This window comes from Chiloscyllium plagiosum, unplaced genomic scaffold, assembly GCF_037043375.1.
Source record: "Chiloscyllium plagiosum isolate Xiang-an unplaced genomic scaffold, Cpla_swu_hap1 HiC_scaffold_34, whole genome shotgun sequence".
Taxonomy (NCBI): domain Eukaryota; kingdom Metazoa; phylum Chordata; class Chondrichthyes; order Orectolobiformes; family Hemiscylliidae; genus Chiloscyllium; species Chiloscyllium plagiosum.
Window position 1 is genome coordinate 26,134,906 of NW_028270172.1, and position 26,535 is coordinate 26,161,440.

Sequence of the window (26,535 nt, forward strand, 5' to 3'; positions counted from 1 at the left end):
TGCAGCTGATTTCCTTTGGTTATCAATGAGGAAGAGGTAGCATCTCGAGTTATGCAGAGAGTATCTATTTTAAAGCTCTGAGCTCTTAAACATCTATTTTTCAAATGCATTTTACCAGTGGCCAAATAAATTCCTGTTTGGTCCAATAGATCAACTGACAAAGTGATACTTTTTCAAAAGAAAATTACTCAGAAGAAAATATTTGAAATGGAAAAAGTGAGTAACTTGGAGACATACCAAAAACAATAAACTCAGGATCTTGAATCAGGCCAGATGTTATGACAGCATAACACTAATGTCTAGCATTGGCATTTGGGAAGTGAGATGCGTGTCTCATCAATCTTCATTTCTTTATGCCATTTTGGAGGGAAGGATGGGATGGGGGTGTAAATTACACATCCAGCTTGATTCTACCACAGACTGGGAAGGTTAGATTACAAATTAGGCTTTAAAACTTACATAACTTTATAAAGTTTCAAAGGTGTTTAAGGATTCTTCAAACCAGATGTTGATTTACACTGAAGTTATACGTTAATGTAGCTTATTGATGTTACCATTTCCACTGCACCCTGGCCGTGGCATGAGCTTAGCCTTGGGTTATACTCTCACAATTTCATTGAATCACTGTTTATACTCATACAATCCCTTCGGCCCAACAAATTCACATCGACCCTCCGAAGAGTTAAAGCTGAGGTGGAATTGAAATGGGTGAGAGGTGGGGTGCAGAGAAAGTGGGGTTGATAGTAGGTAACAGGAATGACTCATTATCATTTTCATTTTACTGACTTAACTAGGTCAGGAAAAGTATGATAAGACTCACCTTCATTGTATCATGTTCTTCCCTTCAGTCTGTTTCCCCAAACATATTTCATTCACGTCACAACTCTCGTTCACTTCAATTTCAGCTGAGTCTTTCAGGCATTCACCACTGCCACTCATTCTAATTCTTATATAATGAAATAATACTTTAGTCAGCTCCTCACATTCTCAACACATTCCAGTTAATTCTGCTATAATGTGGTAGTTCTGTTCTCATGCAATCCCGTGTTATAAGAAAATTGAATAATAACAGCACCATTTAAACTAATGGGGCTGGAATTGCATTATAACCAATACATGTTTTAAATGTTCACTTTTTAGAAACAGTGTCCCCAATTAGTCAATCGCAATATAGCTAATTTGCATTAATGAAATGTGCGTTATAGCAGAACGACCTGTATTAATCAACACTTTCAACACATTCCTCAAAGGCATACAAAGGAGAGTTCAGTGGTTAACTCTGCTGCCTCACAGTGCCAGGGATACTGGTTCAATTCTAGCTTTGGGTGACTGCTTGGGTGGAGGTTCATGTTCTTCCTGCATTTGCGTGAGTTTCCTTGGGGTGCTCCAGTTTCTTCCCAAAGTCCAAAGATGTGCAGGTTAGGTGGATTAGCCATACACAGATGGGGTCAGGGGCTAGGTCTGGGTGGATGCTCTTTGTAAGGTTGGTACAGACTCGATGGGCCAAATGGCCTCTTTCTGCACTACAGGGATTCTATGAAACCATAATACCACCCATTATGATACTCTCTGTATGAACATTACCAAATAGTACAAGTGAATCCTTTGCAACTAATTCTTAAACAAAAGCTTCACCAGAGGGAACTGAGAAAGCAGCTAGAAACACTGACACCAGATGGCTTCTGGACTATGGACACTCCCAAAAAGGTGACATTCAATCAAACTTTGGGTTTGCATCTGAGATTTTCAAATAAACCTGGAAACTGGTGGGAGACCAATTAATACCAAATTGGGCTCACAACTGCATAATAGGAGATTGACTTAAGTGTTAATGTTGGACCCACCTCATCATCCAGTCTGACAGAAATGGAGATCAGCATTTGCAATGGAAGGTTAGTGTTGTATTTTGGACATTTGGTGACTAATGCCCCACCCTGCACCTTGCCATCACTTTCCAATCCACTTTGGCAGATCTAATTTCCAGTCTCAGGCCAGCACTCAACTTGTGGCACCTGATAGCAAGGCCAAGGTTAATTATAATTTGGTGGGTAGAAGCATCTGCCCTGTTATGTATAGCAGATGTCTGCTTTTTGTATCATCTCAGACAACACTTAATGTTCACTGGACAGGACAACATCAATACAAAACTCAGCCGTCAAGAAAGCACTCTGCTGGAAATCTGAAAGTGCCAGATGTTTCTCTCATCAACTTTGTTTCATCAGTATTTTTTCCATTACTTGACAAAGATGATCATCCAACAATTATTCCATGGTTATCTCCTCCCTTTCTTCCTACTTTGTATTTCTCCCTGCTTTCCACCTTTTTAAGATCCTCCTAATTTCTTGTGGTTAAATTTAACTCTATCTGCAAAGAACCTTCAGTAATAAATAGTAATTAATTCTGACTTTAAACTTGGTTAAAAAAAAGCTTGACTGCTGGTCTGTTTGAAATTGAATGGTTAGAAATTAAAAGGGGGGTTGGCAGGATGACTCAGTGCTTAACACAGCTACCTCATAGCGCCAGGGACCCAAGTTCGACCCCAGCCTCAGGTGACTGTAAGAAGTTTGCACGTTCACCCCGTATCTGCATGGGTTTCCTCTGGGTGCTCTGGTTTCTCTCACAGTCCAAAGATGTGCAGGTCAGGTGGATTAGCCATATGAAATCCAGGGATAGGGTAGGTGGGTGGGATGCCCTTCAGGAGGGTCAAGACATCCAGCACTTCTTCCTATGTAATATGGACATTTTTCAAGATGTCACCATTTATTTCCGTACATTCTATATCTTCCATATCCTTTTCCATAGTAAATACTGATGCAAAATACTCGTTTAGTATCTCCCATACCTTCTGCGGCTCCACACAAAGGCCGCCTTGCTGATCTTTGAGGGGCCCTACTCTCTCCCTAGTTACCCTTTTGTCCTGAATGTATTTGTAAAAACCCTTTGGATTCTCCTTAATTCAAGGAGAATAGCCAAAGCTATCTCATGTCCCCTTTTTGCCCTCCTGATTTCCCACTTAAGTATATTCCTACTGCCTTTATACTCTTCTAAGGATTCACTCGATCTGTCTGTACCTTACATGTGCTTCCTTTTTTTCCTTAACCAAACCCTCAATTTCTTTAGTCATCCAGCATTCCCTAAATCTACCAGCCTTTCCTTTCACCCTAATAGGAATATACTTTCTCTGGTCTCTTGTTATCTCATTTCTGAAGACTTCCCATTTTCTAGCTGTCCCTTTACATGCAAACATCTGCCCCTAATCAGCTTTTGAAAGTTCTTGCCTAATACTGTCTCTGCTTTGTCCCTGCCGGCCCTGACTGTTTGACTTGCTTCCTTTCTCAACGGTACCAGTCTCAGATTGATCTCTTTCCTCACTATCTCCCTGGGTCCCACCTCCCTCCCTCCCTCCTCCCACCCCCCCAACGTTTCTAGTTTAAATTCTCCCGAGCAGCTCTAGCAAATCTCCCTGCTAGTATATTAGTCCCCTTCCAATTTAGGTGCAATCTGTCCTTCTTGTACAGGTCACTTCTACTCCAAAAGAGATTCCAATGATCCAAAAGTGTGAATCCTTCTCCCATACACCAGCTCCTCAGCCATGCATTCATCTGCTCTATCCTCCTATTCCTGCCCTCACTAGCTCGTGGCACCAGGAGTAATCCAGATATTACTACCCTTGAGGACCTCCTGTTTAAGTTCCTGCCTAACTCTCCATATTCTCCCTTCAGAATCTCAACCTTTTCCCTTCCTATGTCTTTGGTTCCAATGTGTACAATGATCTCCTGCTGGGGTCTCTCCTCCTTGAGAACATTCTCTCCCCCTTGAGACATCCTTGATCCTGGCACCAGGGAGGCAACACATTCTGATTTTTCTGATTCTGATTCTGATTTTTCACTGCTGGGCACAGAAACACTTGTCTGTGCCTTGGAATAGAGAGTGCCCTTATACAATCAATCTGTTGCATTAGAGCCTGTCCCCAATACCAGAAACTTGACTGTTTGTGCTACATTCTCCTGAGAATCCATCACCCCTCACATTTTCTGAAACAGCATACTTGTTTGAAATGGGGATAGCCAGAGAAGACTCCTGCACTGCCTGCCTACCTCTCTTACCTTTCCTGGAGTTAACCCATCTATGTGACTGTATCTGCGACTTTTCTCCCTCCCTATTACTGCCATCCATCACATGCCTTTGCTCTTGTAAATTCCTCATTGCCTCTAACTGTGTCTCCAATTGATCCATTTGCTCTGATAGGATTCGTAACCAATGGCATTTATTGCAGATATCATCCTCAGTAAATATAAATTTTCCCTAAACTCCCACATTGTACAAGAAGAGTATATCACTCTAATAAGGACTATTTTTGCTTCTTCCAATCTGCAGACCCAGAAAATAGCACTGTCTTATTCCTCTAAAAAGATACTATTCCAGGCCAACTTAATACTTATGGCTTATATTTTTAAGTTTAATCAAGAGACATATCTCAATGAAACGCAATCAAGAAAGAACCCTCTCTATTCACCACTACAGACTTGCAGCAAGGCCCCAAGGCCACACTTAAAACTATTCACTTTTCTGTCTCTGCTCTGTGACCTCTCCCAAACAGGTTCCTCCAAGATCAGTTGTGAATTTCACGGTTTGCTAATTTTCCCAGATGCACTCCGATGTCCAGTGATATATGAATTCAACAGCAAAGGAGGTAACTGTGCAGGCTCACTGCTGTGTCAGTTAGCAGTGTGGGTTTCTTTCTCTCTTTCTCTCTCCTGCACAGACCATGTGCTGCCTTTGTCTGTTCCTCTCCCTTTTCAAAGTGCCATTGTTTTAATTTTTTTTTTGCAAACATAAATTCAGTTAAATAGAATCCAGAAAAGGAAATATAAAAATTGGTCAGTGACCATGAAGCTGGCAGCTTGTTGGGTCCAAGAGATGTCCATGGTTGTACAATTCAGTAAATTAAAATCTTTTCAAGTTGACCTTACAATCATGGACTTCTTACTCTGTTGTACTTGAGAGATTAATCAAAGCCTTGCCTGGTACAGCAATATTTGGAAATCCTTGTTAACTGTGCAAGGATTACTGAATCAGGCAGGAAAGATATTCGACAGCTGATCTTCCTTGACAAAATCTGCACTCAAAGTATTTTGATGAAAATACTGAGTGTCATGAACAATGAGAAATGTTTGTCTCAGTACAACTGTTGGAAGTGTTCAGGGAATAGTCTACAATCCCTTAGTTGCAGGGCAAAAAAAATCCACTCCTGAGCTTATCCCACCTTTGTACAAAAGAATGATTAACAGGAGCTGATGTAACAGAGCTGACTGATGATTAGAATTAACTGAAATATATTAAAATTATTGCAATGTAGAAGATGATTTCTTTGAATAATCAAAAAAAAACTTTATTATTATTTGCACATATGTAATTCTTTAACGAATAAGCAATGTACCCAAAATGAATTTCCATTTCGAGTCCTCTGAAGGGACAATAAAGTGAAAGTGAAAACTCAACTAGTTGACAAATGCTCTTTAGAGAATTAAACCTGCCTTCTTTACTTAGTGCCCCATGTACGAACCCAGTCCCACCCCTGATATTGTTGACTCTGAACTGGCCTCAGAAATAGCAAATTGACACTGAGGAAAACTGCAGCATTTTAAGTACCCATTTCACTGAAATGAGGGACAGCAATAAATGCTGGCTTTATTAATAATGCCCACAACCTGAGGATGCGTAATATTGCCTGATAAACATGTAATGTTATCATTATGATTGTTCAGTATAAATACTTTTGTGCACACCCACACTGTCCAGTTATTATCCTGCAGGTGTCGACTTTCGTGCCATTGGATGAAAAACATGCAAGAGCCATAAACTGTTTAACTCATCCCATAAACTTCACAACACAACTGTAAAACTAAAATAGAAGACCCAATTTTAAAGGTCGATAATCTCACACTAGAATGACAAATAAACCAGTCCAGCTACATTATCACAGCCTACGTCATCGGTACCCTTTAAAATGCAAACACCCATGAAATGTATCCATTGGACTTAATGCTGCAAGCAAATGTAAACTTCCCACTCTATTCACACACACACTCACTCACACACACACACACCTGGAAGCTCCTAATCACAAACGGACACATTAGGTGCTGGGTGTCAGTCGTTTTAGTTCTGGACGAAGCAGACAGAGCATTTCAGCAGCTGTGCCCATAACCGAGCATCCTGTTCACGATCGGCTCTGCTCACTCTAATAGGAGATGGGGCTGGAATAGGTTCCCTAAAAATAGCCTGCCTCAAAACTCCTGACTGTCTTACCACGTCCAGAGGGGTTAGCCACATGCAGTCAGAATGAAGAATAATAAACTTTGGAGCCTGGAATGTAAGAACCCTAATAGATCTAGCTAACAGTGACCAACCTAAGAAAGAACTGTGATCATACCCAGAGAACTGAAAGGATACCAGACTGACCTATAACTGGTTACAGTTGTGAACACTTATGCCCAAACACTTGACTTGGAGGAGGACGTAAATGAGATTTTCTAAGCCAACCTTGATACACTGTTGACAAACATCCAAAGGAGGACAAGATAATTTTTCTTGGAGACTTCAATGCCAGGATTGGTCGAGAACACCAATGGCACCATAGGAAGGGAAGGTATTGGCAACATCAAATCCAATGGGATCAACTCAGTGAAAGTCAAGAGGGATTATCAGGAGCAACTGCTGTGGTAGGGAAGTGGTGGAAGTAATTTCTGGGGATTGGAGGCAGGACGCTGAATGCAGACAGGACAATAATTGTGAAGGAGTATCTCAACATATTGGGGAGGGGGTGGGGAGCAGTCAATGCTGCATGGGAGGTCATGAGTAACTACTGGAGGATGCAGGAAACATTGGCAATAGCAACCACCCTGGCTTTGACAGGGGACCAGGGCAGCACGGTGGTTGGTGTAGCTAAATGTAGGGCTCAATGGGGAATGCTGGGAGATGAAGGCAATTCTCAGAGATGCATGGGAACATGTGGAAGCTCAGCACTGATAGGCTCAACAGGGAGTGCATGGAAAAAAGGAACATAGAGGTTTTGGCGGCAGAGTGGTGGGTGGTGAGGGGAGGACACCAGCTGAGCCTGCAATTCACTGCTTTGACATAAAAATAACCTGCTTTGCTTTTCACTCTAATGTAAATGATGAACGTGAAATGGAAATGGATCGTCATCATCTCCATAAAAGCAGCATCTCCATACACCTGCAGGCTACAATTCACAGGACAATCCAAGGTTTCCTAGGATGTGCAGGAGCATAGAACTGATTTCCTCTCACCTTAAACTGTTAGTATTTGACAATATGCAGCGCAGCCTTCCTTGGGTGATGCACTTAGTGGGGAGACAGATATTAATAATCCTACCACACTTACAATCTTGTTTTTTGTGTGGCATACCATGTGGTGCACATTGGAATAAGGTCCCATTGTCAAAGATCAATGTAGAGGCACTCCACGCTCTCCTTGTCACAGTCCTCCTTGCCCTACTTTATGGAGGACTATGCTAAATCACAATTCATGTACAATGCGAATACTGGCAGCTCACAAAACTAAGAACATGATCTGTTTCTGATAATCCCTCCACAGATTCATTGGAAACATGACCGCTGTTGTGGTTAGATGCACTGGTTATCATCATGGAGGTCACCGTGCTATGATCAATCATTGACTGGAAAATTTGTTTTTATTTGAAAGTGGGCCCTGTCTGTTCTTGGAAGCCAATGGAGCTTTTTGATTACTTGCTTTTTCTGTGCTTTTGCCGTTGATGCATAATTGTGAACATTTGCAATCGCTGGAGTACCTTCTAGTATGTGATACTCTCACATTGAACAATGACACGCTAAGCTATATTAGGTGTTAAGAAAAGAGTAACACTTCCTTAGGCAGGATTCTAAGATGACATGACACAGGAACATAGCGATTCAGAGTGGGAGTAGGCCAATAAGCCTTCAAGGCTGCTCCACCATTCATTATGATCATGGTTGATCCTCCAACTCAATGGCCTGTTCGTGCTTTGACCTTTTTAGCCCCAAGGGCGAGGCCCAACTCCTTCATGAAATCATACAATATTTTGGCTTTGACTGCTTTCTTATAGTAGTTAATCTCGCAGGCTCATCACTCTGAGTGATGAAATTTCTCCTCATCTCTATCCATAGACTGTGACATCTAGCTCTGGGCTCCACATTATCTGGAGCATCTATCCTGTCTAGTCCTGTTCGAATTTTATCGGTTTCAAGGATGCTCCCCCCGTTCTTCTGAATGCAAGTGAATATAATCCTAACCAATTCAACCTCTCCTCATATCAGCCCAACCATCCCAGGAATCAGCCTTCACTGCATTTCTTCTATCTTCCCTCAGATAATGGATCAAATTTGCAAACAAAATTCCAGGCATGGTCTCACCAAGACCCTGTACAATTGCAGCAAGACATCCCTGCTCCCTTACTCAAATCCTCTCACTATGAAGGCCAACATACCATTTGCCTTCTTTACTGCCTGATGGTACCTATACCATCTGCATGCTTACCTTCAGTGACTGGTATATAAGGACACCCTTTCTTGTTGCACATTCCCTTCTCTCAATTTATAGCCATTCAGATAATTATCTACTTTCCTATTTTTGCCACCATGGTACATTACCAGAAAATTTTCCATATTATACTGCATTTGCCATACATTGGCCCACTCAGTCAGACTGTCCAAATCACACAAGTATCTCTGCATCATCCTTACTGCTCATCCTCCCACCGAGCTTTTGTAACATGAACAGAACTGTGGAAAAATGTGAACTTTGGATCAGGCCCAAGATCCTCTTATGAATTTCCCTCTGGATCTCTATTACAATTCAAGTAATAAGTAAACTACATTAATAGTTCTTTCAGAAGAACCAAAAACGACCTGGCAAGTTCATTGTGTATATAAAACCCAGCATGAGCACTAACTAACCTGGGATTAGAACCCAAGTTGTCAAGTTTCAAATTCAATGACATCTGCTTGCCAATATTGAATTTCAATTTGAACTTGGATGGACTAGTCTCTTGAGCAAAGTCACATAATCTCCATGCACACATCAGGATGCTGTGCAGCAAATTTCTTCTACAGCTCTGGAATCACAGAATCTAAAGGTAGTAATCTTTTTGTTCCACATTTAACACAATTTCCTTTATTTATTCTTGGTAGGCTAAGGCCAAACATCTTCAGGCTATAGTCCAACAGGTTTATTTGAAATCACAAGCTTTCAGAGTGTTGTTCCTTTGTCAGGTGACTTCTGATTTCATCCACCCCAGTCCACATCTTGGTAGGTTAAGATAGGAGAAAACTATCTGATCAGTTCAATGTGCATGAGAATTTTAAATTGGAGGCATTGTCAGATTGGCAGCCAGTGTCTGTTAATGAGCACAGAGGTAATGTTGAACTAACATGAGTGCATACAGATTTACAAATATGTGTACAAATATTTTGTTGTAAACTATAGTCGACTCAGTTTCCAAAGTGCCAAGAGAGACTATTTTTGTTTCATTTACAGATCCAGACTTCTTGTTAAGGTATGAGTTTCTAGAGACGCGCAGAACCTGAGCTACATTAGTTGGATGATGTTTGGTATTGTCAGCCTGATGGCCAATTCCTGATCTGTGTGCATGCCCAAACAAATGCCAACCTAATGACTGTTTAGATACTAGGTCATGTAAAGCCAGAAGATTGGAGTCAGATGGCATCAATTTCATACAAGTGGAAGCAACGGGGAGTCTAGTTTGATGCACTGAATGATTTAGTGTGGTTTATATGAATATAGCTGACATAGCATGTACAGATCAAATCATTGTGCATGCAAAAATTAATGCCTTTGTTTAATGACCATTCTGTCTTTAATACTGCTGTCATGCCATTCAATGTAATTCTAATAAATGAACAACATGCTTGCCAGAGAAACATACTGGAACAGAACTTCAATTGACTACTCATTAAAACATCTAAGCACTTTCCTATGTTTATTTTGTGCCTGACCTTCAGCTGAATTTGAGCAGGTAAACACAGTTGGCAGTTTATAATGATGGTTGACATCTGCCGGATGAAAATACTGAAAATTGTACTGGAAAATGAAAGGAGACATAATTGAAATACGTTTATTGGTTGGCTCCTACCCAAAAAGAATGATGCATACTGGGAGTAAAGAGGATACAATTGTGTTCTGTAGAACTCTCTTTCTGATCAGGACTTTTTGTTGTTGCAGTCAGGATGTGTTTATCTAGCATCAAACCTCACTCGATCCTAAAAGATCTTTCCACGTGCTGAACATGTGTAATGTCAGTCATGGTGTAGCCATTTCATTTCTGTTAGTTCTCCAAGTTACAAATGGGTGGATGATAGTTCAGGCACCCATGAATTTTCCTAACTGTAACAACCATGCCTTTTTTAGTTCTCTGTACTTTTAATTTGGAACGAAATGGAAAAGAACTGTTTTTAAAAATAAGAATTGCTGAAGGTTTACTGCACTTTTAAAAAGCAAGTAACCTGACACTCATTGTAATTGCCATCTATATAACTACTTGTTGAAGCAATGGTTAAAAAGTACTTTGCAGGCAAGCTGGAGCTGAGGGGTGTGCACAAAAGCAGATTTAGTTGTCACCAAGTAACCGATTGGTTTCTGGAATAGTGGAGAAAGTGAGGTCTGCAGATGCTGGAGATCAAAGTTGAAACTTTATTGCTGGAACAGCACGGCAGGTCAGGCAGCATCCAGGGAACAGGAGATTCGACGTTTCGGGCACAGGCCCTTCTTCAGGAATGAGCAGAGAGTGTTCTCCTGCTGAACACTCTCTGCTCATTCCTGAAGAAGGGCCTGTGCCCGAAACGTCGAATCTCCTGTTCCCTGGATGCTGCCTGACCTGCTGTGCTGTTCCAGCAATAAAGTTTCAACCTCAATTCTGGAATAGTGACCAATTATCAATGACAGAGTCTGTCAACAGCTGTGTGATTGATTCGCAGGTAAATGAACAGGTTGGGGTGTGAACAAGCAGCCTTCAAATCTCCACCCACTCATTTCTGAGTACTTTAAGCCTTAAATACCTTAAGCCCCTTTAAGCCTAAAGAAAAGGCAATTTATCTTTCCTCCAGCAGTTTCTGGAAGGTGTGACTTTTAATTTTAAAAGTCAGAGATATTATGCGTGAACCAGCCACCCTGTGCCTCTTGCAAATCAATCTGATCAGCTCAAGAACCATCTCAGCAGATTGTGAATAGAGACCACTGAACTGCTTTCCCTGTTTTCCCTCCATCCGTAAACCATGATTTTTTTCCTGCAGGAACAAATTACTGCAGAGATGCTGGAGTATGTACTGAAAACAACAAATGCTGGATACCACAGCGGGTTGGGCAGTATCCATGGAGAGAGACCAAGCGAATATTTCAAGCTTTCTGCATTTGTCTATTTTTGTATTTGGGTCTGTGTGTGATTCTATGTGTACATGTGTAAGTGGGAGTTTATAAAGGAGTTTAGAGTTTTAAACAGCAGAGTTATATGCTGATGGTTCATAATTGTTTACAAGTAGCTGCAGTCTGTTTACTTATAAATGCAGAAACCAATTCTGTACTTTCTAACAATCTGGGTCTATAAATTGGACAAATCAGGGAATTTTGTGCACTTTGATAAAATATTGAACTTTTGAGGCAGGAGAGCAGAGCTTGATTTTGTGTACTATCCCAGTGAGGTGGAACATAACCTTAAATTGTAAAATTGCTGTGGGAGGCAATAAAATAACCCCAGCTTTGCTTTGTCTCCCTGCTATCAGGCATCAACTTTAGTCCTGCTCCCTTGCATCCCACAAACAAGCAGCTCATGCTCTTCTCAGCAACTAAAATTGAGATCTTGTACTCCATGACCTCTCTTCCTAATCCATGAAACTTACCTTGTCTCAAAGTTTCTCAGCTGTCGTAGTCTTGAACCTAAAGCTTTCTTGTTTTTCTTCTATCTCTCCTCATACTGTCTCAGACCACACTGGTCTATGAAACTCATTTCTTGAGATGTCTCACTCTTATTCCCAATGCTCACAAAAGATTGTAAATGATTTCCTTATCATCATCTTTTGAAAGGTAGATGAAAGGTAATTGGTGACAATAGCATCACCTATTTACCAATTGTAAACCAACGTTGCATCATCAACCTCCGACCTCTCCAGTCCTTTATTATGTTTCACTTCCCATATTTGTGACCATTTTCTCTGCAGCTCCAGATATTAACTTCTCACATCAGAGCTTTGCCATTGCTAGAATACTCAACGAACCCTTACCAAAGGCAACAAGACTCACTGTAGTCTTTAATGTAGTTGAAAGGAAGACTTGGATTTGTATAGAGTTTTTCATGACTAGACATATCAAAGTGTTTTACAGCCAAAGTAGTTTTTGCTGAAGTGCAGTTAATGTTATAAATGTAGGACACATGGCAGTCAGAATCATTCAGCAAGTTTCCACAAACAGCAACATGATAAATGACCACATAATCGCTTGCTTGTGGCATTGATTGAAGGATAATTATTGACCTGGACACAGGGGGTAACTCCACTGATGCTTTTGAAATGAATAGATGTGGTGACAGTTCAAAAGATTACATTATCAACAATGCAGTGCTTCTCAGTACAGCACAAGAGCTTTCATTTTTGTGCTCAAGTCCTGGAATGGGATTTGAACTTGGAACCTTGAGACTACACCATCCTTATCCAACTCCTCCTTTATTGAGCATGGTGTCAATGGTATCTACTTAATCGTAAGCAAAGAGTCTCCTGCAACGGCTTCTTTCTCACTCTATTACAGTGGAGTATCTCCAGTACTATTCTTGAATCCCTCTTAAAGCAGAGGGAAGGGGAATGGCTTGACTTCCTCTTAAAGGGATATGTGTATTCTACATCAGTGTAGAATAATCAGTGAATTCTACATCACCACCACTCTCAACCTCTCTGTTGTCTTTGTGCTGTCACTAGCTCGTTCCACTCCCTAATTGTCACATGTCTTGTTTCCAGTTAAATTAACAAGAGGTAGGTACTAACTCCAATCCTACAATTTCCCGTCTTCTGAGAAATATTGCGCATGATCTATTTATTTCAGTTTACTTGGTTAAAGTCCATGATTACTTTGACAAAGGGAGTTCTTTGACCAACAGATCACTTCTGACTGACAGAAAAATCTGGCTTTGCCCTTGGAAGTCTAGAATCCAAATTAAGATTTCAAGGTACCTGACCCCATTGCTCCTGGTTCACCTGCTCTCCAAAAGGGCCAATACATTGCAAGGGAATTTGGTCTCATATTAACACAAAGGATTCTGAGAGAGCAGGGTGATTATGTACTTGAAACTTGGAAGTAAAACATTAACAGGATGGAGCCGCTGATTTTGATGTGAGTAAATGATTACATTTTTCCAACCAGCAGGAATCATGTCTCCAAGCTGTGCAGCAGACAGGATGCACACATGCCTGGCGTAATCTGAAGTTTACTTCTAAAAAGAAATCCTGGGGACGTGAACAGCACTTACCAAGCTAGCATTCATTACCCATTCCTAATTTTTACGGCTACCTACATATTGAGATATTGGTCTTGAGTCAGTTTGGCATCTGCACATTCACTACTTGAGGCTCTTGCTTTTTAACTCTTAAGTCAAGATTTTAACTCCTCATGTACTTTTGCACTCTAACTTTCATCTGTCTACATAGTAGATTCTTAATCACAGCTCTATAATGTCATGTCTAAGGCCTCTCTCTGGACATACTCATTCTACACTGGGGTGTCTTCTCCTTTAATGATATTGGACGTGAGTTATCAGCCACTTTGCCATGATTTACATGAATCTCTTTAGATCAAAAAATCTAGAGATGTAGACTAACTGCCTCATGGATATTAGTCCAAATCAGTTTTTAAAATATTAATTAATTAATTAACTACATCCAGAATAAAATACAAGCATCAGTAAAGGTAAGAAGTATCCTGCCTTCATATTTGTGTTCCTTTTTTGGGAAAAGCAGCATGAGGAAGCAAAGGCTGAAGTAATTGTAATTCACTGAGGGAATGCACATGGGTATTTGACAAAGCGTTCAATGCCACATTACAATTTATAGATCCATATGATTTCTACATCTTGCTCAATGTTTCAATTCAAGCGCCAACTTGACCTTCGTTTCTTTGTGAAAAATGGTAGGGGAACCTTTCATTTGTTGTTTGTTCCACAGTTGGAATAATTAATTGAGTCATCTCCGAGGGCATCCTTGGCTGTGTATGCATTTGGTTTGGAACTGATCAACCTTCAACTCTCTCTATTATGCAATGTTGTGCAGAATGCAGTGCACCAGATTCTGGACAGCTTTGGCTTATGCCTCATGGAGGGTGGCTCCACACATACATATGGTAATGAAGCACACCTTTAACATGTCAGTGTTTTGCCCACTGACATATCTGAATGCATTCCAACAGCTCCCAGGAAATCCACACCCTCTGCATTTCACACAAACTGTGCATTGAAACATTGAACTTTTGTGATGCGGGAATCAACCATTTGACCAATCACATCATTGCAGGACAATCAAATAGCAATGTGGTGCAATCCCACTTTCCAGTTCTTGGTCTGTTGTCTGGTAAATTATATGACTTCAATAAACTTCCAAATTTTTTAAAAAGGTAATGAAGTTTCTCCCTCTATCATATAATAACTACAGCGCAGGTAGAGACCTTTTGGCCCTTCAACTCTGCACTGAGCTTTTGAAGAGCATTCTATTTTGTCCCATTTACTATGGCTAATCCACCTAGCCTGCACATCCCTGGACACTATGGGCAATTTAGCATGGCCAATCCACCTAACCTGCACATCTTTGGACTGTGGGAGGAAACTGGAGCACCTGGCAAAAACCCACACAGATATGGGGAAAACAAACAAACCTCTCACAGACAGTCACCCAATGCTGGAATAAGACCATAACACATAGGAGCAGAAATTAGGCCATTCAACTCATCGAATCTGCTCCACCATTCAATAATGGCTGATCAGTTTCTCAACCCCATTCTCGCACTTTTTCACAGCAACCCTTGATCCCTTTGGTACTTAAGAACCTATCTATCTTAATCTTAAGTATACGCATTGACCTGGCCTCCACCACCTCCTGCAGCAATGACTTCCACAGATTCACCGCTCTCTGACTGAAGAAGTTTCTCCCTATTTCCGTTCTAAAATGTCTTCCCTTTACTCTAAGACTATGCCCTCAGGTCTAGGCCTTTTCTACCAATGGAAACATCTTCCCAACATCCACTCTGTACAGGCCATTCAGTATTCTGTATATTTCAATTAGATCCGCCTCATCTTTCTAAACTCCATTGGGTATAAACCCAGAGTCCTCAAAGTTTAAGCTTTTCATTCCTGGGACCATTCTCGTGAACATCCTCTGAACACACTCCAGGACCAGTATATTCTTCCTGAGAGATGGGGCCCAAAACTGCACACAATACTCGGTCATTCCCTGGTGCTGAGGGGCAGCAATATTGACCACTGAGCCACCATGCCAGGCAGTGAGTTCCAGAACACCATTACCTTCTGGATCAGAAAGATTTGATTTCAACTCCTCTTTAATCCTTTTCCTAATTACTTTAAACCCTGTACTCCAAAATTACTGACCACTCTCCTGATTCAAAACAGATCCCATCTGTTCTCTTTGTGCTCCATAATTTTATGCATCACAGCTAAAATATCTCTCAACTCTGGAAAACAACCCCAGATTGTCTAATCTTCTCTCCTAGCTCGGATTTTCCATTCCTGGTAGCATACTTACAAATTTCCTGTGTACCCGATCTAGCAGTCACACCCTTCCTATGTTTCAATGTATAGAACACAATATTACAGCTATCTGATAGAATTAAATCTTTTGCACTTCATAGAAGTTCTTGATTGCTGTGAAGGTCCTTGAATTGACACTTATGTGCAATCCCTGACACCCTGTAATCGTACCACGTGATGGAATTAAAGTGGTGGAAGGTATCATCAACAGTGCTATCAAGCAGCATCTGCTCAGCAATAACCTGCTCAACGTTGCCCAGTTTGGGTTTAGCTAGGGGCACTCAGCTTCTGACCACATTACAGCATTGGTTTGAACATGGACAAAAGAGCTGAATTCCAGAGGGCAAGTGAGAGTGACAGCTTTTGACATCAAGGCTGCATTTGTGGTGTCAATGAGCCCTAGCAAAACTACACAGTCAGTCAAAGGGAATAATGAATAAACTTTCCACTAGTTGGAGTCATACCTGGTACATAGGAAGGTAGTTGTGGTTGTTGGATGTCTGTTATCTCAGGTCCAGGACATCTCTGCAGGAGTTCTTCACGGAACTGTGCTGGGCCCAAGCATCTTCATCTGCTTCATTAAAACCCTTCCCTCCATCATTAAATCAGAAGTGGGGATATTTGCCGATAATTGCACAATGTTCAGCACCATGTGTGACTCCTCAGGTACTGAAACATTCCATGATCAAATGCAACAAGATCTGGAATATATTCAAGGCTTTGTCTGACAACTGGCAATAATTGTGCCAAGCAATGACCATCTCTAATAAGAGACATTCAATAGTAGTTCCATCACTGATATCCCCCAACAGTCACCATCCTTTGTGTTACCTTTGACCTGAATCTCAACTGGACTCACCACATAAATGCAATGGCTACAAAAGCAGGTGAAAAGTGAGGAATAGTGAAGTAATTCATCTCCTGACATCCCGACACCTGTCTGGCATCTACAAGATGCAAGTCAGGAGTGTGATGGAATAGTCTTGATTTTCCTGGATGAGTGCAGCCCCAACAACACTCAAGAAGCTTTATAGGCACCAAATCCAAAAGTATTGACTCCCTCCACCCACAATGCTCAGTAGCAGCAGTATGTATACCTACAAGATACACAGCAAAAATTAACTAAAGATCGTTAGACAGTGCCTTCCAAACCCAAGATGGAAGGACAAGGATAGCAGATACATTGGAACACCATTACATGCAAATTCACCTCCAACCCACTCACCATCCTGACTTGGAAATATATTGTCATTCCTTCACCGTTGCAGAGTAAAAATCCTGGAACTCCCTCCTTAATGTACCTGCAATACATGGACTGTAGCAGTTCATGAAGGCAGCTCACCTCCACCTTCTCAAGAGCAACTAGGGATGGGTAATAAACGCTGGCTAGCTAGCAATGCCCTTGACCCACAAGAGAATAGAACAGTCAGAGTTCAATGGACTACCTACTTACTAACGCAGTTTATATGCTTATGGGCTGAGAAATTCAAGATGTTTGTGTGGTGCACTGGTATGTAAACAAATTCTGGGTGGTGATAAAAATTCTGGATAAGGGGTTGTCTCCAAGTCCAACTCCTCTCAAAAGTTGATTCCTACTTGTCAGGACAATAAACCTGCCCTGAATTGCATTGCTGTTCATTATTGTCTGTAGACTTTCTCCCATGGGTCATGTCTCCGGTGATCCTGGGATCTCCATTGCTCTCCCTTTTGCTGTTCTGCACTTCTGCTGATCCCACCACAGCACGCTATTGCTGGCACAGACTGTGACCAACTTTCTCATCCAATGCAATGCCCGTGATCAATGATGCCTACTTCTGAGCCTTTAATAATATCGAGCAATCTGTATTTTAAATGTGCACAAAGTACACTTTAATCTCCCTTTCTTTTTAATGAAACATTTCTGGATGTAGTGCTAGGGGGTGCTAAATTCAAGAGAGTATAAACATTATTGAAAAATCTCATTTCATGTAATTATAACCATAAATGTGATGATGCTGACTCACTTTCACTCATCGTTAAACCAACTCAGGCAAATACATTACTTACATTACAACCAAAAGTACCACTTTTCAAAATTTGAGCATAGACACATTGGAGTGGGTTGTGGGTGTTCTTCGATTTTCTTTGCTTTTTAATTTCCACTCAATTTAAAAATCCCTCATTGACTCATAAACTGTTACATTACTGTATTCAAGCAACTGCCAGCTCCTCCACTTCTACTGTTCTAACTTCTAAGCGTTTGAATTTCTTATTTTATCATGTGCTACATTACATTATAATACTTAATCTAAAATGGACAACTCATTTATTTACAAATGCATACAATATCCAAGGAACAGCTGTCTGCCAACATTGTGTCAGTACCACAGGGCCAGTACTGAAACTATGAAATGAACCAAAGAGAAAGGGAGACCAAGGGACTAGACTGATTACATGACAATAGTAAACAATAGTTTGAATTTATACAGCACATTTAATGCAGTAAAATATCACAAGATGCTTTAAAGGGAACGTTGTCATACAAAATTTAACACCAGCCACATAAATGTCAGGACAGATGACCAAATGTTTAGTAAAAAGAGGTAGGTTTTAAGGATTGTAAAAGGAGAGAGGAGGTGGAGTAGTAGTGAGATTTGGCAAGGATAAGGGGGGAGGAATTTTTAGAGATTAGAGCCTAAGCAGCTAATGGCTTGGCAACTAGTGATGGCACAATTAAAATGGGTCTATTTTGGTCATGAAACCAAAATTGAAGGATCACAGAGATTGAGAAGGTTTCTGAAAGAAGAGGAGAAAGACCTTGGAGGGCTTTATAAACAAAAGAGAAGAATTTTTAAGTCAAAAACATCCTGTAACTCAGACTACAACCTAGTGGTTACAGGGATAAAAATCAGGCTCAAGCTGATCAAGACCAAAAACTGTTAAGGATTAACAATGATTGTTTCAATCAATCACAAAGCAAAGAAACATGCTGTGAAAATAAACAACAGATTTGAAGAGTTTTAAAAGGGATGTAGTATGTACTATTAAATAACATTGGCACAAATTTAAAACAGCTTTGCTTGGAAGAATAGAGGTAATCTTAAAAGGAAGAAGCCAAAAGACAGCAAGAGAGACTTCATGTCCTCAAGGTGCCAAGAAAGCAGAAAAGGGTGGAGACCATTTTAAATGCAATTCCCAGAAGAACATGCTTATTGTACTGGAGGTAGAAAGGTACATAGTCCATTCAGCCAAATAACTTAATATTAGGATGAGTGACCCAAAGGGACATCAAGCAAAAGGAATTGATATTAGGGTGGATTTCAAAAGCTGGTTTCAAGGAAGTGACTTTTACAGAAAAAGTTAAGAAAGAGGAGGGAGGCGAAGACTTTAGACAGAGAGGGAATTTCTGAGTTTGCATCTACAGAACTGAAGGAATGGTAGCCAATGAGGACATGATCGCTTGGGATGAAAGATAGATGCCATTCAGAGAGACTTCAAGGAAATAGATACAGGCAAATAGACCAAAGTACGTGAAATAAAGAAATATACGGAAAACAGTAAAAGCAAGGGGAGAGAAAAAAATGCAAATAGGGAATTGGATTGGGAACAAGCAGGGCTAGATTTTACAGGGTTAAAAGATTAAGATCTGCCAATTCAAATCATCAGATAAAAAATGAAAAGTGACTAAAAATCAAGATCCAATTAGTGTTAAACGAGCCTACCTTGAAAGAAGTTTTTCACTCTGAGGTAGCTGACACTGAGGCGTAGAACGGAAAGTTTATCCAATTTGGAAATAATATCTGGTGGAAATGGCAGGAGATTGGCCAAATGGTCTAATTCAGCATTCAGACGGTCTCTGTGCCTTTTAGATGGATTGGACTTCACACTGGTTGGTGTTGACTTGCTGTTTGGAAGATTCCAGAAATAGCAGTGATTAGTAACAATATGCAACTCTTTTATGGATTGAGTGAAAACAAACAAGCAAACACACACACTGTTGTGTACCTTGTGGTACTGTATTGGGCATGTTGATGTTGAATTTGGAAAGGTATAAAGTCTACCAAAAGTAAGATCCAAGACCATAGGTGCTGGTCATAAGACACTGGGAGTAGAAATGATGTGGGCTGGGCTTGGGATGGAAACCTCTGATTGACATGTAGCCATTAGATAGACCACAGCCCTGGGGCTAAACCAACTTTCATGTGTCACATTCCCAGATTTTCCATGCCACTCCTCCCACTCTGCTATTCTGCTGAAACCATTTAACAGCTCTTTTTGCCAATTTTATTTCCACCATCTTTTACCTCAGGTCAGCATCTGTTTTGTTGGGAGACTTTCTCCCAGTGTCTGCGTGGGTTTCCTCCGGGTGATCCGGTTTCCTCCCACAATCCAAAGTTGTGCAGCGCAGATGAATTGGCCATGATAAATTGCCCATAGTGTTAGGTGCATTAGTCAGAGGGAAATGGGTCTGGGTGGGTTACTCTTCAGAGGGCTGGTGTGGACTCGCTGGGCATAAGGGCCTGTTTCCACACTGTAGGGAATCTAACCCAAAAATCTAATTTTTATCCCTCCCATTCCTCTATCCAACCACAGACATTCCCTTTTGTTCTTTGGTTCTTCTTACTTTGAAGCACTTAGAAGATTCTGATGGTATATCGCAAATATTGAATTTGATAGTATCTGGAGGTGGTTTCTGACAAGAGGATCCATGAAATCCCAACAATATTTGGTGCAGCAGAATGCCCAATGTCAATATGGCCCACCAGTTATTATTTTATTTTCAGTTTTCGTATCTCCATGCACACAACACAATATCGATTCAACCACTAATTCAATACTGCAGCTGGGAAGGTTTTGCATTAAGATGGTAAACATGATGGACTCAGTATGTTCAAAGATTTTCCACTGGATTCAGTGCCATGTTTGATGTACTATTAAGGGCAGCAGGGAGCAGAAAGATGACATCTCCTCCTGGCAATGGGAAGAGGAAACCTTCCTGAAGAAGGCATAATTAAAGATAGGAGAGGAAACAGCAGCAGGAGCATTATAGCTGATAATTGGATCTGTATAGGGAGTACATTAATTCTGCAAAAGTATGAATTCTGTAGTAAAAGGTAAAGTTATTTCCAGAGGATCATAGACTTGCTCCCACATTAAAGAGAGATGACTGATGGTGACCATGCCTCAAGTGAGGGGTGTGGTTGAGAAGGTAGCACCTTCATCATAACCTCAGCTGGTGCAGGAATTGACACTGCACTGTTGGCATCACTCTGCATCGCAAAGCAGACATCAAGTCAATTCAGCTAAACAACCCCCAACATTCTGTAGTACATACCTGAATGAGAGTATGAGAGAGGTCAGAGGCCAAAAAAAAAAGGCAAAGTAATAAAAGCTTTAAGCACGAACTAAAGTGCCTGAATGACTTAAAGGCCAGTGGTCTGATTTGGGGAAACAGAAGCACATAATGTTAGTGGGAACTGTAAAAGGTACTCCACCACATCAATCCTCTCAGCTGCTTCAGTCTGAATAGTACCTTGCTTCACTTTCTTTGCATTTCCTCATTACCCCATATATTCATTCTTTGCTGCCACTCAGCCCAAGGCTTATGCAATGTTACGCATCTGTCTGATAATCAATCTCACTAATTGTACTGGATTCATTGAGCAGGTACATATCTTACAATAACATCGATCTAACATTACTCTGTTGCTGGAGAAGTGAGTATAGAATATAAGGGAGAGGGAAAGGACAAGTGGTTGGTCACCATAGCTCAACTGTGGAAGCGGTGGATTATCTGGAGATCTCCACTGTCTGACTATAAGAGATAGGCTAGATTTTCATGTGGCAAGTTTATTTCTGTCATAAACCCAGCCCAATGGGAAATCAGGATCTATTGATGGGTCAGGGACAAGTCTTCCAGCCAATGAGTGGTTAGGGGAGTAAATGCAGAGAGAGAGAGAGACATTGGCAAACTTACTTTTGAAGTTGGAAAAATGAAAAATGCACTGTTTATATTTCTGAAGGCAGGTACAGACATGGAACCGAGGATGGTAGGTCTGTGAGAATGTTTAAAAATTTGGACTGCTCAGGCTGTGAAAATTTGTAAAGAATCATGTGTAAGCTCCCAATGTGCTTCTAACTTGCCTTAATTGGTCTGATCATTGCTTCAGGTGGATTCACTACAAATTAATTTATTTCTGACTTGACAGCCTGGAGCAGACAAATTTTATTCTTCAGCAATATAACTCAGTAGAATGTCAATTGCAGCAAAGAGCTGACCGTGCAGATTTTAGATATTTTGCTTTTAGCTTTATCAACCTGTTCAGACATGCTATGACACACCTCCATGGCAGGTGAGACTTGAACCTGAACTTTCATTATTCACTTGTGGGACATGGGCACTGCTTGTAGTGCCACCATTCATTGACCACCCCTGGTTGGTCTTTAGAAGGCAATTCAAACTGCCTTCTTGAATTGCTGCAGTCCACAATGTCTTTAGGGAGGGAATGCCAGGCAATGATAATTTCCAAAAAGGGACAGACAGACAGACATTCAATAGAATTGCCATTTTTGAATCTCTCACAGTCAACATCCTGGAAGTTACCATTGACCAGAAACTCAACTGGACTCACCATACCATACAAAGGCTACAAGACATGGTCAGAGGCTAGAAAATACGGCAGCAAGTAACTCATCTGCTGACTCCCCAAAGCTAGTTCACCATCAACAAGGCACAAGTCAGGAGTGTGATGCAATACTCGCTCTTTGCCCAAATGGATCCAGCTCCAACAATACCATTTGCATCTACTATACAAAGTAGCCTGCTTAATTGACACCACATCAACAAATATTCCCTCCATCACCAATGTTCAGTAGCAGCAGTATGTACCATCTGCATGATGCATTGCATAAATTCAGCACCTTCCAAACCTATGAACACTATCATCAAGAAGGACAAGGACAGCAAATACATGGAAATACCATTACCTGTAAGTTTCCCTCCAAGCCACTCATCATCCTGACTTAGAAATATGACTGTTCCTTTGCTATTCACTTATCACTAGGACAAAATTCTGGGAATTCTCTCCCTAAAGACATTGTGGGTCTACCTAGAACACAGAAGGCAGCTCACCATCACCTTCTCAAGGGTGACAAGCAATAACAATAAAAGCCACTGACACCTATGTCCCACGAGTGAATAGATGAAGAAAGGGTACTGCTTGATAGCACCATCAATCACTTTATTAATATTTAAATGCAGACTGATGGGGTGAAAATTGATTAATTTTGGTTTGCCCAGCTTAGAGTACAGTACATACCCAGACAATTTCCACATGGTTGGCTAACTGCCAATGTTGTAACTATACTGGAAGAGCTTAGCTAGGAGTGCGGCAAAATCTGGAGCACAAGTCTTCAGTACCATTCACGACTGGATGTGGCAGGACTGCAGAGCTTAGATTTTACCCATTGGTTGTGAGATAACTTCATCTATCACTTGTTGCTAATGTTGTTCCACATGCAAGTTGTCCTGTTTGGTAACTGCACCAGGTTGACGCCTCATTTTCAGGTATGCTTGGTACAGATTCTGGTGTTTCATCCTGCACTTTCCATTGACCCAGGGTTGATCCCTTGGTATGATGGTAATGGTTGAGTGGGGGATATGCCAGGCCATGGGGTTGCAGGTTGTGCTGGAGTATAATTCTGCTACTGATGGCCTACAGCTCCTCATGGATGCCCAGTCTGGAGTTGCCTAGTCTGTTCCAAGTCTGCCCCATTTAGCACAGTAGTGGTGTCACAAAACACGATGAAGAGTATTCTCAATGTGAAGGTAGGACTTTGTCTCCACAACAATTGTGCAGTCGTCACTCTTACTGATACTGTCATGGGCAGATTGGTAAGGATGTGATCAAGTATGTTTTTCCCTCTTATTGGTTCCCTCGCTATCAGCCACATACCGTGTCTCGCAGCAATATCCTTTCGGATTCTATCAGCAGCGCTGCTGCAGAGCCACTCCTGGTGGTGGACATTGAAATCCCACACCTAGAGTACATTCTGTGCCCTTTCCACCCTCAGTACTTCCTTCAAGAGTTGTACACCATGGAGAAGTACTAATTTGTCAATCGAAGAAGACAGTATGCGGCTGTCAGCAGGAGCTTTCCTTGCCCACATGTGACCTGATGCCATGTTACTTCATGGTGTTTGGAGTCCATGTTGAGGTCTCCCAGGGCAATTTCCTCCCAACTATATATCACTATACCACCACCTCAGCTGGGCCTTTCCTATCGGTAAGCCAGGACATTACTCATGGATGGTGATGGTAGTATCTGGGACATTGTCTGTCAGTTATATCTGGATTGGAAATAGAGACACTCCTGCTATGGTAATACCATGAGTATTGGCGAGCAACTGAAAATGGCTGATTAGATTCATTGAGGATTTGTGAGGGGAAGTGTCATGACAATGGGTCATAACTTTGAATTACTTATATATTGAAGTGTTAAATACAATATGTGTTTTGTTTTTGAAAGGAAGACATACAAGCCACATGAACACAATATGGATTTATGGAATATCTCAATCATTCCCCAGAATGCAGTTGGAACTGGCCAGCCTGTATACTGCCCATTCTAATGACCTGCTAAAAGGAGGTGATTTGTGTTATTTTGCTAATGCTTTGATATAATAGATTGAACAGTAAAGAGTTAGTCACATTGATCAGACCAGTCAAGAATGACAAGTTGACTTCCTAAAAAAAAAGGACATTAATTAACCATTTGGGTTTTAAACTTTAGACAACTTCATGGTCACTTTTGATTGGCACTAATGTTTACTTCTAGTATATTCATTTTTTTTCCCCAATGACTGAATTCAAAATACCAAAGTCAGATTTGAATTCACTTCTCTAGACTCCCAGTCAAGTCCTCAGGTTCACAACCTTCCAGACTCAATATTGAATTTAACAAGTTCAAATCATATTTTCAGGCAATAGATGTTGATAGTGGTTCTGTTTTAGTCTTTTACTGCCTCTCTAGATCAATCTTTTATTCCTTTACTAACCCATTTATCATCCCTTCTTACCTTGCACCATCAACCCCTTTGTCAATTAATCTCTCTCTTGCTTTCCAACTTATGACAGATCTTTCTTTTTGTATCTTCTCCTCTCCTGGCCTTCCTTTTTAAAGCCTTTCTCTTCAGATGGATAAAGCTGATTTTTTTTTTAAAAAGCCAAAAAGTATACTTTGGATTCTGTAAATAAGGGCATGAAGTCTAAGTACCAAAACGGTAGTGGCAAATTTGATCAAAACATCAGTCAGGCAATTGTTACAATGCAACGTGCAGGCTTCATTTTTTTAACATGGACAGGATCAAACAAAGTACAAAGTATAACAAATGATAAACAGTGAATACAATATAGACTCACTAGGAAGGTGACAGGGATTGGAACTATCGTCATGAGAAGAAATTGCAGATACTGAGATTATTCCCACAAAACCAGAGCAGCTGAAGAGCAAATAAAAAGGCTTTTAAAATTATGAACGATTCCAGTAGGTCAATCAGGAAAGACTATTTGTTTTGTTGGCTAGTCTGGACAGCAATTTAAAATGGTCACGAAGAGAGCAGGGAAAATAGCAAAGGGATTTTTTCTGCATAGGGTTGTAAAAACATAAAAGATTTTGCGCTTTTAGATACATACATCTTTCGAGAGTAAATTATGAATAACAAATGGTGGCTGGATGTAAATTCTATAAGTCAGTTCCACCTTAATTTATTAAAATGTATTGTTTCATAGGCCAGAATGATCTCTCCCTGTGCTAATAAATATTTTCAAAAGCATGAAAGGAGGACAAGAACACTCAAATCACCATGTTTTTAAATGGTAGAGCTGTTCATCCTGGTCAATTGAGTAATCTTAGACTTTCCTTGGGATATTGTAAAAAGGCTTAAAGCACGACAATGAGGATTTTTTAAAAATGAAATAAATTTCTAACATTCCACAAGGAGGACAGGAAAGAAAATGTACAATATAAATTCACTCATAGGTTGGCAATTATAAGAGCCAGATTCAACAATTAACATTACAACAGAAATACTCAATGTAGGAGAGTACGGGAGCTCCAGGGACTTATGTTTCTTCAGACTGTGGAGACAGGGTGAATGAATCAGCAGCAGTCACTGGTCAAATCAACTAGAGACCAGATACTTCATTATACTTCAGGGACAGTGAAAAATTTATAATAGTCACCAGATTCTCCACATCACCTCTGCATGGTACTATAAGTAATCTGTGACATAGCAGCAACACAAAACCAATTCTACATTTTTAATGTCAACAAAGCCATCTCAACAATTGCAAGAGGAAGGACTGTGCCTGCTGCACCAGTCCTCCATGTCATCTGAAAATGGAACAGTGGCTTTGCATTCATTTTATGCAATTGGGCTGCATATAGTTAGTACAGGAAGTTGATCCACTAGACAGTCAAATGGAGGAATGGATAGCCTCTATAGCATTCATGCAGATGTCTTATGAGTAATTCAAAATCCAAAGTATTTACAATGGAAGAAGACACTTTATAATCATTTTTTTTCCAAATATAGTCACTGCATAAACTAACTTGAAGAATTTGTCACTCAGGGGTCCTATGAACTCCTTTGAAGGTCTGTGTAGAAGGTTGAAAGCTAACATCCAATGCATTTTGCAAATGCCCTAGAGGATCAGACTTTGA

General features: G+C 40.7%; 1 protein-coding gene across 4 annotated transcripts in view; it reads right to left on the reverse strand.

Moving 5' to 3' along the window:
- The window catches only part of ahrra (aryl hydrocarbon receptor repressor a), a 191,039-nt gene that overhangs the window by 132,993 nt on the left and 31,511 nt on the right, over positions 1-26,535 (reverse strand). For all 4 annotated transcript variants that reach the window (XM_043719297.2, XM_087978560.1, XM_043719299.2 and 1 more), the window contains one exon: positions 19,534-19,715. In XM_043719297.2, the coding sequence (XP_043575232.2) occupies positions 19,534-19,715 (182 nt within the window). The remainder of the gene's footprint in view (positions 1-19,533; positions 19,716-26,535) is intronic.